Source organism: Asparagus officinalis, chromosome 3 (genome assembly GCF_001876935.1).
Source record: "Asparagus officinalis chromosome 3, Aspof.V1, whole genome shotgun sequence".
Classification (NCBI taxonomy): Eukaryota; Viridiplantae; Streptophyta; class Magnoliopsida; order Asparagales; family Asparagaceae; genus Asparagus; species Asparagus officinalis.
Genome location: NC_033796.1, coordinates 22,474,977 through 22,493,091, shown reverse-complemented (window position 1 = coordinate 22,493,091; position 18,115 = coordinate 22,474,977). Strand labels below are relative to the sequence as shown.

The 18,115-nt window shown below is 37.8% G+C and overlaps 2 protein-coding genes across 4 annotated transcripts; both read left to right on the top strand.

Moving 5' to 3' along the window:
• On the top strand, positions 1,928–15,711 carry LOC109833360 (MAG2-interacting protein 2). 2 transcript variants are annotated; one of them, XM_020401012.1, is made up of 11 exons: positions 1,928–2,363; positions 2,455–2,503; positions 2,870–3,043; positions 3,781–3,985; positions 4,104–4,324; positions 4,462–5,470; positions 6,739–7,975; positions 9,417–9,776; positions 10,401–11,661; positions 12,509–12,772; positions 12,820–15,711. In XM_020401012.1, the coding sequence occupies exons 1-11, from the start codon at positions 2,262–2,264 to the stop codon at positions 15,423–15,425; spliced, it is 7,488 nt and encodes a 2,495-aa protein (XP_020256601.1). In that variant the 5' UTR covers positions 1,928–2,261; the 3' UTR covers positions 15,426–15,711. The 2 variants fall into 2 exon arrangements, with proteins under 2 accessions (XP_020256601.1, XP_020256602.1); XM_020401013.1 differs by having other exon boundaries at positions 1,929–2,363; positions 3,781–3,967.
• Positions 15,868–17,507, top strand: LOC109833362. 2 transcript variants are annotated; one of them, XM_020401015.1, is made up of 3 exons: positions 15,868–16,610; positions 16,710–16,784; positions 16,887–17,507. In XM_020401015.1, exons 1-3 carry the CDS (start codon positions 16,514–16,516, stop codon positions 17,090–17,092), a joined length of 378 nt encoding a protein of 125 aa, XP_020256604.1. In that variant the 5' UTR covers positions 15,868–16,513; the 3' UTR covers positions 17,093–17,507. The 2 variants fall into 2 exon arrangements, with proteins under 2 accessions (XP_020256604.1, XP_020256603.1); XM_020401014.1 differs by having other exon boundaries at positions 16,710–17,507.

Below are 18,115 nucleotides of genomic sequence, written 5' to 3'. Positions count from 1 at the left end.
AGAGATCTTCGCCACCTCTGACATTAGAAGCAAATCAATCATGCTTCTCCTCCCGAGCTGAACTTGACAATAGCCTTCCCCCCACTTGTTGTCCTCGTACTCCACCTGCATCGCTCGTCTCGAATCATATCAGTGCTCCTCTTCTACTCCACACTACGAGCTAGATGCCTCCATCTCCTCCATCACTTGCCTTGGATCGAATATGAGCCCTCATCATCATCAAGTCCAATGCCACTATCTCCATTAGCATGTGTGTCACTCAGTCGTGCCTCCTTGCAAGCTTTACCTAATCTGGTACTGTCCTCCTTGAGTCTACACACCAATCAACTCCTGCTCTCGCGATAACTCTGAGTAATTATATGCTGACAATTCTACTGTTAGAATCACGTCTGATTCTCTACACCAATCTCATCTATCGCATATTCATTTGCCCTATCTGCTATGCTGCAAAATTTGTCTTGCCGTTGAATAGCGGAATATCAAACTTCGGGCCCGAAGAAGTCATCATCCTCTAACCACAATCAAAATTCAAATCAGTCACTATAGAGATTTGCACGGACAAAGACTACGAAACCCTTGTCTCTTGCATAATATTCTTGAATTAGGTTACGCCCTCTGCTAACCTTAGATTACAAGAATATTGGTTCTCTCTCATCTGCTTGGTTTTTCTCTGACAATAGAAGAATATAAATAGGGAAATCAAAACTCTATCTCTAGCCTAACTTCCTAATTAGATTAGGTTTCAAACTCCTAATCATGATGAGACTCAGTCTCCTAATCACGAGAGATCTCTAACCCTATCTAATTTTCATGAAGTTATACAAAGAATCAAAGACATAATCCTAACAGTGAGGACAATCAGCCGAAAGCAAATCTTACCTTTGGGACCCAAGTAATGAACGTAATACCGAGAAGATTATACAACGTCCTTTTCCTTTAAGTCTAATGTCCTCTTCTAGCGAGGCGAAACTACCAGATTTATATATTTTGCTGACCATGCATGATGTATTGGTATAGTTTCTTACTCCTATGATAATTTGGTATATTATGTGGACTATGGTGATAAATGAGCCTCTTTTTTGTCGGAGCCAAAATTCTGACCATATTGGGTCATGTGAATCCTCATGTGCGGCGTCATGGCTGCCAACGTGGCGATAGTTGGGATCATTGCTGAAAGAGGATTTTTCTCATATTAGAACTCAAAAGTTAAGGTTCAAATTGGGAAATTTTGTTCTTCTTCCTCTTAGTATTAAAGTGGTTAGGGAATTGAAAATGGAGATGGTTGTTGATCTTCAAATTCTTGCTCAAGGTCTATTTCAAGCACGAGCATGAGAAGAAGCAAACAATGGCTCAAGGGGATGAAAAACTCTAATTTACACAAATCTACCACATTTTGTAGTGAAATTGAAGTTTTGAACCCATTAAATAACACCAAGCATCCTTACTAATGATCTAATTCCTCAAATTATTTTAAAATTTTAAATTTTGAACTCATCTTTTTGTGTCTCACTATGGCCGACAAAATAACCCTAATCCTCTTTAGCGTCTCAGTGTATATGGAAGTAATCAAGCCTGGAAGGTCCCAAACTCCATGCACAATGGGAATCTCTGTAATGTTTGAAAGATTCATTATCTTCTTTGTATGAACAAAGAAAGAAAGGGAGAACAGAGAACTAAGAGAAATTAGGTTTTGTTTACTCTCTTAATTGTTACCTGACCAAGTAAGCACACTTAATTTATGTCGGGCGCATCTGAAGAGCCACATAATTCAATTTGTCACTGTTGTCTACATAATATATCAAATAATCGCTGGAGTAAAAATATATACCAATATGCGACATAGGATAAAAAAACCAATCTGATAATTTTGCGCTTATTTTTAACTCCTTTCGTTATTTTGTTTGCGCCAAATAAACATAAATCGGTTCAATTTCTATTAGAAAAACATATTTCCACGAATAAATCATCATTCGGGGGGTTATACGCAGAAAGTCCGTCTTCAATCTGCCGGTTTCGATTCAACAGCTCGTCTTTTTCCCCGCTCTGTCTCCTTCCACTACTTTCGACTCCACAAGCCCAAACCCTAATCTTCGCCTCCTCGGCAGAACCCTAAAGCCGTTAACTCTCCGGCGAGCTCCTCCCGCTAATGTTGAGAAGAACCGAGTGCGAGATTTGGGAGAATCGATTCGCGCCATAAATTTGAGAGCAGATCTCAAGTTTTCTATCAAATTAGGGTTTCGATCCCGAAGAATATTAAGGAGATGGAAGAAGGGAGAGAAGAAGCAGCAGCAGCGGAAGAGGTTCTCTACGAGATCCGCCAGCACGCCGAGAGGCCTTTCTCTTCAGATTCATTCAGAGAAGAGGTTTTGAATCCTCTATTTGTTTGTCGCATTTTGATTTTTCTTATTTTCTTCTGATCAATTGTTGATCAATTGTTTCCCCCCTCGAATTTAGGTTGGCAGGAGTTCTGCTGGGGGTTGGCGATCGTATCTTTCATTTCAAGGTTTTAATTTTCTAATTTATGTTATTATTAATCGATTCTTCATGATTAGGTTCCATGACCTGTCGTAGAATCATATAAATTTCAAGGAGTTCCTATAGTTTTTTAAATTATAAGATTAGGTTCCATGACCTGTCGTAGAATCATATAAATTTCAAGGAGTTCCTATAGTTTTTTAAATTATAATTGTGAGTATTAACATCCAAGTTGTTATCATATAAATTTCAAGGAGTTCCTATAGTTTTTTAAATTATAATTGTGAGTATTAACATCCAAGTTGTTGTTTTACATGAAAATGTCTTTTTTTTCGTACTCTAGTTCTCTGGATTGTTTTAAGCTTACATAAGATGTTTTCCCTTGCTAAATAAGGTGCCAAACAGCTTAAAGAGAAATGGACTCGATATAAACGGCCGAGATTATTCACCAAAAGGACGTCTCTGTTTGTTTCACCAAATGGTGAATACATTGCAATAGCCTGCAGAAATCAAATCACTATTTTGCAGAAGGGCGATAACTATATGCATCCCACTGGCATCTTTACAAGTGAGTCTCTGAATAATCACTTGTATACAAATTAGAAATAGGTGATTCAACGGAAGTTTTTTTTTTTGCCATTATGTTTTTGTTGTGCTTTACTTCTTTAGGTTGAGTGCTAAGTAAGAACCTTGTGATATTCTAGTAATCCATAAATAGCATCATTGGTTAAGCTATAGACTATAGTTGTATGATTCAGTTCATTTGGATGCTATTACTGGGCAGATCCTAAATTTTAATAATAGCAACTGCAGATAGAAGACAGTCTTACTAGGTTGCACTATTAGATGTCACTTTAGGCATCTAGTAAAGAAAGAGTTCTACTTTGGACATTGTTGGCCCACGTGATGCCTAAAGGTCTCGTGATGCTAAGGTATGCCAAACAAAAGAAGTACAATTTTCTCTGTTTTAGGTTTGATAAATTAGTTAGCTTTAAAGTACTCTTTGAATTTAAATGTTAAAGTGAATAACTCCCATCCTCTGCAAGCAAGGGGATGAAATTTCTTTAATACTAGTCAATAGTCCGAACACCACCAAATAAATTTAGGCCATCTGATGCTCTTCATTCATTTCAAGTGAAGTAACACCAATTAACCAGATAGTTTTGCCATTTTTGCAACACGACTCAGCACTTGGCTAATTGAGGAGAGGCAGCAGTATGCTGCTGCCACTGCCACTCATGATGAGTTCTCCATCTAACATGTGGATTAATGAAGAAGTTCCTAATATTTACTTTGTGCAATCAGGTAATGACAGACTGACTGCTTTTGCTGGTGGAGCTTGGCTGGAATCTCAGGGTATCCTTGGGGTAATTGATGAAATGAGTACCCTTTTCCTTATCAAATCAAGTGGAGAGGAACTAGTGAGAAGAAGCAGTAGCCAGTTAAAACTGTCTGCACCTATTATTGACCTGATTGTTCAGGATGATGTCAGGTTGGAAAAATCTTTCTGGTAACTTATACATCTTTACTTGCATAGCTTCGTGGGGTATTTTTATAGATGTACTGGAAGACTTGTATACTAGGCAATTTTTTTTAAACTGAATTTGTCATGGTAAGCTTTTGTACAGGTCTGGTTTCTATATTTTTACAGAGGATGCGTTGCTTCATCATGTTGATATCTTCCTTGATCCAACTGCTTGCATTTATCAAGTTCCAACTTCAAGTAGATTCTTAACAGACAAGAAGCAGTTTCCTCACAAAGTGTTCTGTTTGGACTTCCATTCAAGTCTTTCTTTTGGTGTGCTGGTTGGTGCTTCTAGTGTCTCGGAAAATTCTAGTGATGATTCTGGTAATTCAATATAGTGCCATAGGAACTTTTATGCAATTATTACCTTTGTTATTTATCTGAGTCTTTAAGCAACTGGGATAATGAGATATCTTGTGTATACATATATTGAATGAATGGCGTTTCTTGGATTTTCTCAGGTTTCTATTTTGTTTTTCTTTTTCGCCTGACAACAAATTTGGAGCTTGAGTTGTTGTTCTGCAGTCCTCAATTTAAAGGTCTCTTTGTAGCTTCAAATAGTGACAATGGTCCTTTTACCTCGCCCAAAGTGGCGATCTCACCCCATGCAAAGCATGTTGCTGTACTCAATTTGTCTGGGGGAATAGATTTATTTAACCTGGATGCTGAAAAATTCTCACTATCCAATATTTCTTTTGCTGAGACTCAGCATTCTAACATAGCTGATAGTTTGACACATACTAGTAAGGAATCCATACAGAGTATTGTTGACATCAGCTGGTGGACTGATCATATTCTTATTCTTGCAAAGAGGGAAGGCAACATTTCCATCTATAACATCATTAGTGGTGTAAAAGTTATTGAGAATGATCCAGTATTTTCTATGCCTGCTATTGAGAGAATGAAGCATCATGAAGGACATGTATTTGTTCTGGAGAGCAGCAAGTTGTCTGATGAGAATATATCACTCTCTGAGCCAGCAAAAAGCAAAAATATGCAGCAAACCAAGCCAATGTCTTCTATAACCGCGAATCAGCTTGACAATGACAAATTTTACTGGAGGTTGATGTCATTATCTGGGAAATCTGTTTCAGAGATGTATACTGTTCTAATCAGCAATCAACAATACCAGTGTGCATTGGAATTTGCCAGTCGTCACAAGCTGGACAAAAATGAAGTTTTCAAAGAACAGTGGCTGCATTCTGATCAAGGTATCCATGACATAGATGTGATTTTGCCAAAAATTACGGATCAAATGTTTGTACTATCTGAATGTTTAGATAAAGTTGGACCAAGTGAAGATATTGTGAAGGCTCTACTTTCTTATGGGCTTCGTATAACTGATGAGTACAAGTTCTTGGACTTGGATGATGGTCAATCAAACACAGTCTGGGATTTTTGGGTTATTAGGCTTCAGCTCCTACAATATAGAGACAAGCTGGAAACATTTATGGGGATAAATATGGGAAGGTGTGTAATTTTTCTTCAAGCTACAGGTGGATTATAGAACAATGGTGAATAATAACTGTCTTCTTGGGATATTTTATTTTTCCCCTCTAGTTTAATCCAACTTTTGGAGCATAAATATATCAGTATGAACAATTGAATTCAGCAGGTGACTGCCTACATTCTTTGCAACCTGAATAAGCCTCCAATTTACGAACATAAACCTCTAGTTAGAGAATAAATAGTAGATTCTTCTCTAAATATCACAATTTATTTGTCTTTGGCCTAGTCTATATTGCATGGGTGGTAAGATGGGACGGCACGAGATGGCACATTCACATAACATATTTTAGAAACTATGCAAAGACTCAGGCTTGGAGTCCAATACATGCGTACAACTAGTGCATCTGTCATGATACAGACATACAGTTGCATGATACTTGTTTCCGTGATACATCATACATCATACATGTAGTCAAAATATTCAGATTGTTGGTTTGCCTGCTGTGAAGCTTATCAAAACATCAACCTTAAACATGTTTTTTAAACATTCAGATGCGAAGTGCGATATCAGCGGCATGATATAGGTTTTATGTATTATCAATTCTCAAAATTGCTTTAAATTTTTAGAGGATGAAAATGTGCATTGTGTAGAGGTACTTAAAGACTACTCAACACCTTTATCAATGTTGCTCACCTACACTATGTTTAATTATTTTATTCTTCTGTTGTTCATACAATATAAATCTTCAGTGTTGTCGGTTCTTCTTAAATATGCTGATCACCAGCTTAATTCCTGGTGAGTATTTAATGCATTGCCTATCCAAGCGTTCATGACTTAATGTCCACGTATTTCAGGTTCATTTAGGCATTGTCCGTAAGTAATGTTAGATGCATACTTCATTTTTCAATATTTTGATGTGATGGGTACTTGGACATTTCAACTTTTTTGAGGATTACTCAAGGGAACTAAGACACTTCCATGGGAAATAAATCATCATAAGAAGATAGTGTTGCCACCTCTTCAATACCAATAACCTCGTGGAAGATGGAAGTCTCAACTATGTTAATTAAAGCCTACAATTACATAAATTGGACGTGTTGGATTTTGAGTATACTTCTCTATGCACAGACATGATAAATTACAGCTATGTCCATATGTTAATCTTTTAGAAGGTCCTTGTCTGCTTCTAGACACTAGGTCACTTGACGTCCATGTCTTGTTGTCATGCTGCATAGTTTATTCTTATTTGATTTTCAGCATCTTGCTTAGCTTTCCCCTATTTCTGCAGGTTTTCTATGCAAGAATACAGAAAATTTCGTGCTATTCCTCTTTATGAAGCAGCTATAAGTCTAGCTGAAAGTGGAAAAATTGGAGCTCTTAACCTTCTTTTCAAACGTCATCCGTATTCTCTCTCCCCTAAAATATTAGACATTTTATCTGCTATACCTGAAACAGTTCCAGTTCAGTCATATGGTCAGCTGCTTCCTGGGAGGTCACCTCCTAGTACCATTGCTTTAAGGGAAAGCGATTGGGTTGAATGCGAAAAGATGATCTCCTTTATAAACAACATGCCTAGCAATTCCGAGAAGTGTATCCAACTAAGAACTGAAAATATCCTCAAACAGTCTCTGGGCTTTGTCTGGCCATCAACTGCTGAACTCTCAGAATGGTACATAAAGAGAACAAGGGATATTGATAACTTGAGTGGCCAGCTCGACAACTGCCTTTCTCTGCTAGAGTTTGCATACTGCAAGGGTATGGTGGAGCTGCAGAACTTCCTTGAGGACACATCATATTTGCATCAACTAATTTATTCTGATAGTTGTGAAGAAGATTTCAGTATGAGTCTTATTGCATGGGAACAGTTGTCAGACTATGAGAAATTCAGAATTATGCTTAAGGGTGTGAAAGAGGACACTGTAGTGAAAAGACTTAATGACACAGCTGTCCCATTTATGAAACAGCGGTGTTTCTTTAAACCAGTAGATTCTAGAGATAAGATGGAAGAGAATCAAGGTTTTCCACATCAGGATGAGAAAGATTCATTTGTCGTTAGATGGTTGAAGGAGATTGCTGCAGACAATCTGTTAGAAATATGCTTGGCAGTTATTGAAAATGGATGTGGGGATTTCCCAGTTGATGGCCTTTTCAAAAATGAAGTTGAAATAGTTGAAACTGCACTCCATTGCATCTATCTTTGCACTCTTATAGATCAGTGGAATACAATGGCATCCATTTTGTCAAAGCTTCCAAGGAAAACACTAAGACATAACAGCAGCAAGGAGTTCAATACAAGGCATGGTACACAGAGTCTGGGAACACCTAGATTCTCTTACTTGAGAAGCCAACTTGGAAGGTCTGAGATGCAATTAAGTTCAACAAATTCACTTGAGGGAGAGCGTGCATCACAAAATTCTAGAGGCTCTGTGGACCATTTAGATAGTGATGCATCTGATGATATAGAGAGGAGAATAAATATTGCCGAAGGCCATGTAGAAGTGGGAAGACTTTTGGCCTTCTACCAGGTATATATCATCAGAATTTATTTTCTGAGTTTTTTGGTTTCATGCTAAATACTTGTAGTATGCATATTTGCTAACAATACACCATCAACTTTCCTGTGGGGAACCTTAATTTCCCTTTCTTATGAATCAGATAGCATTCCAGGTCTGAGTTGTATAAAGACGTTATTATTGTACTTTATTGGTAAACTGAAAGATGAAACCTGGAGTGGTGGTGATTGAGATGCATAAGTCCAGCTGAATCAATTATCAGTCCGTTAAGTGATGAATAATGCAACAAATCTTCAATTTTCAACACATCAACAAAATTAGGTGGACAGATGAATCATAGCTAACACAAAATGGTAACTTGGAGAGATTTCTTTGGGAGCATGTGACACAATGACATGAAAAATTATATGAAGGGTGAGAAAGAAGTCATTTTTGTGTGGAAATGGAGGTAACCTACCAGCAAAAGAGGAAGTGTAACTGATAGAAATACTTATGATGGGCTTCATAAAAAGAACCTATATTTAGTAGGTCAATTAATCTAGCAGCTATATTCTGTTTAGAAATTTTCAGCTGTAAACGCTAGGTCTGTCATACTTGTAGATATTGTTTTACATTCAGTGAGGCAGTCTGAACTCCAGAGTGCATTGTGAAAAAGAATAGGCGAACAAGTAACAGTAGTCAACTGAAATTTTTAACAAAGTAGATTTTGGGAGTATCAATGCATTCTGAATAAATTTGGAGTGCAAAAGTGATGACTAAATTGACGATCTGGAGGTATACTTGAAAAAATAAAACATAAATATGGATACACTCTTTGAAAGCAGAGTAGTTTCGCAGAAAATAAGGCTTCTAAACTGTTGTGTGATAAACCTGGTGTTTGCAATAACTAATTATGGGATGAGATGTTGGGGTGGAGATCAAAAGAAAAAGAATGTTTGAGGCAAAGATGAAAAAGATAAATTATAATGATTAAGATGTCAAAACTAAAGTGGTAAAGTGTTAACTATGATGTATCGACATGCAGATATAAGGAGTGAGGAGTCCTTTCTTAGTTGAGAGATTGCAAGTTAAGAGGGAGTTTTTTTTACTTTGATCTGCCAAAATTTTAAAAGTAGTATGTTCTGCAATGTCATTTGGCAATTGGCCCTATAAGATACCCCTGTTGAAGTTTACTCTTATGGAGTCTTCCCCCCATGCGACCATGAAAACCTTGAGAGTAGCAGGAAGCAACATCTCATCTTTAATTCTTTCTATAATTTACTGCTCTGTCCTGCAATTTTCCTTCCCCTAAATGCTTTATGAGAGTGTCTAACTGTTCTCACCATCATCATGTTCTAATCCTCACAGGAATTTGTTCAATCAAGTTAATGAATCACTTTTGTGTTCAGCAGATATTATGCAGCCTCAACTTTAAAATACTGACTTGAAGTTCACATCCTTTTTTTGTTTGCAGGTGCCAAAACCGATAAGCTTCTTTTTAGGTGCGCAATCTGATGAGAAGAATGTGAAACAACTTCTTCGACTTATTTTATCTAAATTTGGCCGCCGGCAACCAGGTAGATCAGATAATGATTGGGCCAACATGTGGCGTGATATGCAATCTTTTCGGGAAAAGGCATTTCCTTTTCTTGATTCAGAGTATATGCTAACTGAATTTTGTAGAGGGCTTTTAAAAGCTGGTAAATTCTCACTTGCAAGGAACTATCTGAAAGGGACGAGTTCCATTGCTTTGCAAACAGAGAAAGCTGAAAATTTAGTTGTTCAAGCTGCAAGGGAGTATTTCTTCTCAGCTTCAAGTCTTGCTTGCACCGAAGTGAGTATCCTGTTCAATTTTTGTGTTCATAAATGTGCAAATTATTTTGTTATAATCTACTATTGAGTTGCTGATAATTGAGTCAGTGACTTATGAAGATATTTTCAATTCTTCTTCTTAAGCGTATCCCATTTATTTATAAATGTTTAGGCGTTTTCCCCCTTCTTTCTCTTCCTTCTACATATTCTTGTACTCTGTTCTCCTTTCCTTTTTTATCTATGTTTTTTTTTTTTTTACTTTTTATTCCTTTCTCCTTTTCTGGTCTCCCCTCCTCATCCATCTTCCCCTTTTCTTTCTTTACTCCTTATCTTCTTACTCATTTTCTCTTTTTTCTTTCTGTGGGGGGTGTGTATGTATGTGGAGGTGTTAGCTGCTTAACTACTAAGGAACCAGATTAAACTATCTAGTTAAATTGTTAACTTATTTATGCTTTATCTTAGTCTGACATTATCCCAGTGAATTTGCTACTTTTTATGGTTAAGTTTGATCTCATAATGAAGTTTAATGGAAGACAAAAGGTTGAGTTAACCATGTACTGTAAGTTTGGTTATTTCTTTTTATACAAGCCATTGCTTCTATCCTGTTAAAAACTGTTTTAACCTCTTGAAACCTGAAACCTTGCAGATCTGGAAGGCCAAGGAGTGTTTAAATCTTTTCCCAAATAGCAAGATCGTTCAGATAGAGGCTGATATCATCGAAGCTCTCACCACTAGACTTCCAAATCTTGGAGTGACTCTCCTACCCATGCAATTTAAGCAGATAAGAAATCCCATGGAAATCATTAATATGGTAATTTCTAGCCAACCTGGAGCTTACCTTAATGTGGATGAACTCATTGAAATCGCCAAACTTCTAGGACTAACCTCTCAAGAAGATATAGCATCTGTAGAAGAAGCAATCGCTAGAGAAGCTGCTGTAGCAGGCGATCTACAATTGGCTTTTGATCTTTGTCTAGTGTTGGCTAGAAAGGGCCATGGGCCAATATGGGACTTATGTGCTGCAATTGCCAGGGGTCCCCATCTTGACAATATGGATTCAAGTTCCCGAAAGCAGCTTTTGAGTTTCGCTTTGAGCCATTGTGATGAGGAATCTATTGGGGAATTGCTTCATGCATGGAAGGATTTTGATATCCATATGCAATGTGAGAATCTTATGGTTTCAACTCGAACAAGTCCTCCGAATTTTTCTGTAAAGGGATCCTCGATAATGCCACTCTCTGCACAGAGTGTCCAAGATATATTTGATCTAAGAGATAATTCTAGACATGTGGAGCATGTCACCGATTTTCATGGGAGTGTGAGTGATGATGATCACTTCAATAACATCAAGGACATACTTTTCAAGGTTGGCAAGGAGTTGTCATTTGATGAAGACGGGATTAATTGGGATTCTCTCTTAAGAGAAAACAGAAAAGTTTTATCATTTGCTGCACTGGAGCTTCCTTGGCTCATGGAGTTGAGTAGGAAAGAAGAATATGGTAAGAAGGCGGTTCAGGGTTCAGAAATTCTTCCTGGAGGACATTATATCTCCATACGAACTCAAGCATTGATCAGTATTCTTTATTGGTTGGCTGATAATGATATTGCTCCAAGTGATGATCTCATGGCCTCTATTGCAAAGTCTATTATGGAACCCCCTGTAAGCACAGAGGAGGATGTTCTAGGATGCTCATTTCTACTGAATCTTGTTGATGCTTTTCAGGGCGTCGAAATAATTGAACAACAATTGAAAGATAGGAAAGGATATCAGGAGATGTTCAGCATCATGAATGTAGGGATGGTGTATAGCTCACTGCAAAATTCACACAAAGAATGCGCAACCCCTGATGAGAGACGGAATCTCTTGATTCACAAATTTCAAGAGAAGCACACATCATTTATTTTTGGTAAAATCATATGCTTCTACATATTTTTCTAATCTTAGATTCTCGATGTTATTTATATCTCTTTACATTTATAAAATGCTAATCAGTTGTGAATCTGAGGACAGTAATGATGTCACTTTACACTTACAGTTTATAGGTTGCTCTAACTTGTGAGTATTTTGATATGCAATATACTCTAGAAGTGGTTTTCAGTGATTAGCACACTGGACAAGAAAAAACTCGACTAAGACATGGCTATTAGGAGGGCTTTCAACTGAAAATTATGTCCTGGTTATCATGTGTACTTCTTTTTGAAAAATCAGTAATGAACGTACATGCAAATTTTAGGCAGAGGCTTTCTCTAAAGTGTTTGTTTGCTTTGATGCTTTTCATCAAATGAACTTGAACACACTGAGAAAGCACTTAGCAATCATAACTTGATGAAGACATGTCTATTAGAAGATCTTTCAACTGGCAAATTATTTCCTGTTTCTCATATGTACTTTTTTAAAAAATAGTTGCTCCCAATTTATTAGCACAGTGAGAAAGCAAAACCTTAGCGAAGACATGCCTATTACAAGGGCTTTCAACTGGAAAATTAAGCCCCGGTTCTCGTATGTACTCTTTTAAAAAAAATAAGTTCCAGTTTATTAGCGTGCTGAGCAAGCAGGAAGTTGACGAAGGCATGTTTATTAGAAGAGCTGTCAACTGGAAAATTAATTCCTTGTTCATATATGTACTTCTAAAAAAAATTCAGTAAACATTTTCTGATTATAAATGAATATTCTTCGTCCTGTGAGCTTTCATGCATTTAAGGTGGAGGCTTTTATTGCTCTAAAGTGTTTGCTTGTTTGATGCTTTTAATCAGATGAACTTGAACACATTGAGAAAGCACAATCAACATTCTGGAGAGAGTGGAAAGCAAAATTGGAAGAGCAGAAACATTTAGCTGATCAAGCAAGAAATCTGGAGCAAATAATTCCTGGGATAGAAACTGCCCGCTTTTTATCTGGTGATGCTGAGTACATCAAGGCTGTTGTTTTTTCCTTCATTGATTCGGTAAAGACAGAGAAAAATCACATTCTCAAGGAAGCAGTTAAACTTGCTGATACCTACGGCTTGAATCGCAATGACTCACACATGCTAAGTCCAGACTCTAAATGTTTGCATTCAATTTGTAGGTTCTACTACGGTTTTTTGGCTCCGTTCTTGTTTCTGACCAGTGGAGGAATGATGATATTCTAGCAGAAATCTCAGAGTTCAGAGAAACCATAGTGAAGTGTGCTAAGGAGGTCATTATCATGATTTCATCAGTTGTCTATCCTGAAATTGATGGTCACAACAAGCAGCGACTTTCATACATTTATGGCATCCTTTCGGCCTGCTATTTGCACTTGAGGAAAACTGAAGAGCCAGCATTAATGGAACTGACCCACCAGTATCTACACCATAAGAAGCATAATTTGGAGCCATTTCAGTTTTACAAGGTTATTGAACAAGAATGTCAAAGGGTGTCTTTCATCAGTGAATTGGACTTTAAAAACATTGCTGGACTAGATGATTTGAACTTTGGGCATATCAATGAAGAAGTATCCATTAACATCCGTGATTCTACTATAGAAGCTCTGGCGGATATGGTACGGGCCCTTGGCAGCATCTACAGTGATTCTGAAGCAATTGTCCACATCATGTCATGGCAGGATGTTTATAAGCATCACATTCAAAGTTGCTTAGCTCACCTGGAGAGTGAAAGTAGTGTGGATCCAGATGAGTTGCCAGAACTAGTAGGAAAAATTGAAGCTAACTATGATGTTTGCAATAAATATATCAAATCACTTGAAGAAGATGACCAGTCCTACATTATTGAGAGATATTGCAAACTCTGTCTTCCGTCTGGCAGTCCGTCATTTAAAAATTCAAATGAATCTGCAAAGAGAGGTTGTCTTATTGTGCTCATGAGCTTTTGGATCAAAATGGCTGATGATGAAGGCTTTGATAGAAAGCACCTAGCAAGATGTCTCAAGGTACTGAAAAAGTTAGTGACAGAAAATGAAATATCAACAGACTGTGGGTGGAGCATGATTACTGGCTATGTTAAACTGGGTCTCAAGGGTGGTCTGACTGCAGACATCTCAAGTTTCTTTCAAGCCATGATTTTCTCGGGCTGTGGGTTCAATTTTGTTGCTAAAGTATACTCTGAAGCTGAATTATACGCAACAAGCTTAACTTTGGATGGAAAGCTTAAGAATCTTGTAGATCTTTATGTATATTTGATGGAGAAATCTTTACTAGACCTGAGCAGAGGCTGTGAAGAGCACAAGGACCTGCATTATCTGCTAGCGTCTCTGAGCAGGCTAGAAGATGGTGACTATGCAGAAGATCTTAATCTGATCAGATGCCGAGTTTGGGGCAAGTTGACTGCCTTTTCTGATGACATGCAATTGGGAAGCCATTTGCGCGTCTATGCTTTGGAACTAATGCAAGCCATCACTGGACAGAACCTGACAAATCTTCCCACCGAAATTGCTTCAGTGGTCCAGACATGGGAAGGATGGGAACAAGCATGCTTCACACCCAGAGATCTGACCACAACGGAAAGAGCTGACGGTTCTGGCAGTAGTATCACAAGCACTTTAGTGGCATTGAAATCAACTAGGTTGGTTGCCATGATCTCCCCAGACATCAAGATTACTCCTGAGGATCTAGTCACCCTTGACTCAGCAGTCTCTTGTTTCTTACATTTATCTGAAATGGCTACTTCACTGCCTGATCTCAATATCTTGCAGTCTGTTTTAGAGGAATGGGAAGCATTGTATAGTTCAAACAGGACACAGGTAAACAAGGAGAAGTTCACAAGTGTTGAATCATCGACTGAAGAATTTGACGACTGGAGCGGTGATGAGTGGGACAATGAGGGTTGGGAGAACCTTCCAGAGGAAGAGCTTGGGAAAACTGAAGAAATTAAGGATGATACCTATTCTACTCGAGTCCTCCACTGTTGCTGGATGGAGATCATCAGAAAGCTCGTTGGGCTTTCAGAGTTCAAACTGGTAATTGAAATTCTGGACAGATCATTTTCAAAGTCTGACGGAGTTGATGTATTGCTGGACGAAGATGAAGCCCAGTGCTTGTATAAACTCGTAGTTCAAGTTGATTGTTTCATGGCATTGAAGATGTTACTATTACTTCCTTATAGAGGGCCTTGGTTACAATGCTTACACGTGGTTGAGGCTACCCTTAATGATGGGGGACGAAGTCCCAAGAATGCATCCGTTCGTGTAGACCATGGTTATGAACTTCTGATTCTTGTGTTGTCATCTGGAGTCCTGGGAAACATTGCTACAGATCCAACTCTTTCTAAGGTGTTCTCTTATCTATGCCATTCGGTGGGATATCTTACTCACCATTGTCAGGAATATTTGCATAGTAATAAAGACAGTTTGGATCAAAAAAATGTGCAACATTTTTGCAAGATACTGTTGCCATGTTTCGTATCCCAGCTTGTGGACTTAGGGCAGTGTTTATTAGCTGGGTTTATAGTATCTCAATGGACACACACCCACTGTTCTCTTGGTCTTATTGATGTTGTAGATGCCGTTCTTCGAAAGTATTTGGAAGGGCAATTCCTCATAACTGTAGGTGGTGAGTCTGCTGGTCTTGGAGAACTGGAGTTATCTGGGTCCTTGGTCTATACGTTATCAAGATTGAGAAGGAAGTTAGGGAGCATGCTGCAGTCTGCGGTCTCAGCTCTTCCATCAGATATCCAAAGACATGACTTTGTTTAATTTCATGGGGGGGTTGAACAGATATGTTATGCAAAAGAGTTCTAACTGGTTATTATCTTTGTTGCGCTTGTCTTCCTTTTTGATGAAATTTGCAGTCATCTCCTATACTAATGCATTATTAAACAGTTTGCTTATGTAATTTTTAATTGTTTTTTCTGCAAATATCTTTTGATATTTGACAATCTTAGACACATGTCCTAACTGGTTGTTCGTAAACCTTATTATAATAGCGTAAACTGTAAAGGCATTGCTGTTGTTTACATGATAATCCGATCGATACTGCAGATGACATTCTTCTCACCTTTTTTATTACTTTAGTCCTCTGTCCTGATTTATCTTCTGTTTATCTGCATCTTATAGGAGCGGAATGTGTACACCACTTATTTAGAATCATGTACGAGAGGGGTAGACTTTTAGAATCATGTACGAGAGGGGTAGACTTTTATGACACACTAGAGAACATGATACACTTTAGATTTGGTTTTTAAACGTAGGAATCTTTAGATCAGGGAACTTGCAGCTACATTCTGAGCTCAATTTAAGAGTGATTATTCCTTCTCATACCACGAAGCTGTTTATATGAGATTTCAGATAATACAAACTCTCCTTAACTGTTCTCCTAAAAATATCACCTTAAATAATTGCTTGTGCGTCTGTGCATGCTTCACACCCATTTTCTTGTGTGAGATTGTGAGGTCCAATTTCCCTAATATTTTGTTCTGTAGATTAACCTAAAGTTTAAATAGGGCATCCTTGTCATTAACTTATTTCATTTTGTTTCTTTCCTCCAATCCTCTACCCTATCTCTTCTCATTCTTTACAACATAAAATACAAAAATTCACATTTCTCCAAATTTTCTTCCTTTTGTTTCCTGGATATCCATTGTACCTTGACCTTTAAAATGTTTTACTTGATAGGGTTCATCTACCTTTCTGAGCATTAATTTGGGAGAAAATTGAATTCTAAAGTGCTGCTTTTACTCTTGAGATTTGATTTTGTTGAAAATTTTCTTTGCTTCATCTTCAATTAGATTCTGCTCCTTCTGAGTGTAGTGAATCAGGATCTGACCCCATGACGAGCTCCAGAGATGCTGAGCAACAAAGCCCTGTCTGTCCATGAGCATCCATCAAATGAAGGCCTGTCAAACCCACACTATTTCGGGAGGGCCAGTGCGGGTCTCCAAGGTAAATCAAAGCAATGTGCTATCTCCATTTCTCTTGTAGTAAATACTCCTTTTCCTGCAAATATCTAAAACCCCGCAAAACTACTCTATTTTCTTGTAGAACATCGAATGCAACTGCATCTTCTCAAGTTGGAATCAGATAAATACAGCAGAGAATGTAAAACTCCTGCTTTGGGTGAGCATTGCGTTGGAGAGATGCTATTGATGTACGAAAACGAAGAAGACACAGCCTGTTCATACGTAGTTAATATTATCAACTTGTGCATCTATGGTGCAGATAAAGATATTCTTTTGAGTAATTCTTGCTCTACAAAGTATCCAGTGGACCTCAATGTGTTTGAAAAGCTTGAAGGGAAATATGGGCTGCTTCTGGAATGGTCTAGATTAGAGAGAAGGTTACTGTATGATCTCATCAGCTCCGGTCTAACCGAGATCCTCTCTTCAAAGAGAGAGCTTGAGCTGGCAGGTGATAGGCCTCATTGAAGAGGTGTGGCAAATGTTGGTCAGAAAACGAAAAGTATTTAAGTCGAACAAAACCAGAATGTGGTACACGCTTGGTTACAGAGATTCTTTGGACTTGTGGCGCATTTGACAGAGAGAATTTCAAGATTTGTGAAGCATGGAATGCGCTTAGCCCGGACTGACCATTTGTTTCTTCATGAGGTTAGTATTAAGGCTTTTGGTACCCTAAGATGTGAGATGAGACATGCGATGAGGATCTTAGTCACATACTCAAAATTGACCGTGATGGTCTAATAAGTTGTACCTAATGCTGTTCTGTTTACCATCAAACGAGTCATAAAATTGTTAGTCGAACTGAACTTTTTTTTTTCTCTCTCTCTCTCTGTAGCTGTTGCAAACATTACCTCAAAAAGATTAGATATAATCATAAAAAGAAAAAGAGTTTTCCTATTTCTTGTACGATACTGAGATCGCAAGTTTTTTTAATGTTACACTCTTATATTTATGCTTCGGCCGGGTCAATAGTGGCCCTTTGGGATTCCGAATCTCATGGCGTCGTTTGGTTGTGATATTTGGAGCTTTTTGACAATTGTCTATTTGTTTGGCCGAGTCCTCATTGATTAGAAAATTTAATCTACCAAATTGTTGTAATAGCCAATTCTCTCCTTCTACATACACAGTAATCTTTTAAAAAAATTCTAATTTGAGATATCTTTTTAAAGATCAATCAAAACTGATATAAGAAATTAGAGCATTAAACTAATCTAGCTGGCGCCTTTCGTTTTCTCGTGGTCAATTTCGCAGTATTTTCACTTTAACAACTCTCGCTTAACATGTTGCTCGTCTATATTTTTCATATAGCCAAACTTGGAGTCACTTTGCAATGAAACTTTCTATTATTTTTAAGTCTAAATACCGTTCACAGCAAACAATTGAAATCGAATCTCCAACTGCAGAAAAATTGAATCGGTAGTAGCTCCATTTCAATCCAACCTATTAAAACGAAATCATTATCATATCTTAATCATCACATGCTTGTCACGA

What these genes read in the sequence shown, in the direction of transcription:
- LOC109833360 (XM_020401012.1), top strand. Translation starts at nt 2,262, where the DNA reads ATGGAAGAAGGGAGAGAAGAAGCAGCAGCAGCGGAAGAGGTTCTCTAC. An exon ending in CAGATTCATTCAGAGAAGAG is followed by an intron (nt 2,364 to 2,454) that starts GTTTTGAATCCT and finishes CCTCGAATTTAG; the next exon opens with GTTGGCAGGAGTTCTGCTGG. An exon ending in ATCGTATCTTTCATTTCAAG is followed by an intron (nt 2,504 to 2,869) that starts GTTTTAATTTTC and finishes TTGCTAAATAAG; the next exon opens with GTGCCAAACAGCTTAAAGAG.
- LOC109833362 (XM_020401014.1), top strand. Translation starts at nt 16,514, where the DNA reads ATGCTGAGCAACAAAGCCCTGTCTGTCCATGAGCATCCATCAAATGAA. An exon ending in GGCCAGTGCGGGTCTCCAAG is followed by an intron (nt 16,611 to 16,709) that starts GTAAATCAAAGC and finishes ATTTTCTTGTAG; the next exon opens with AACATCGAATGCAACTGCAT.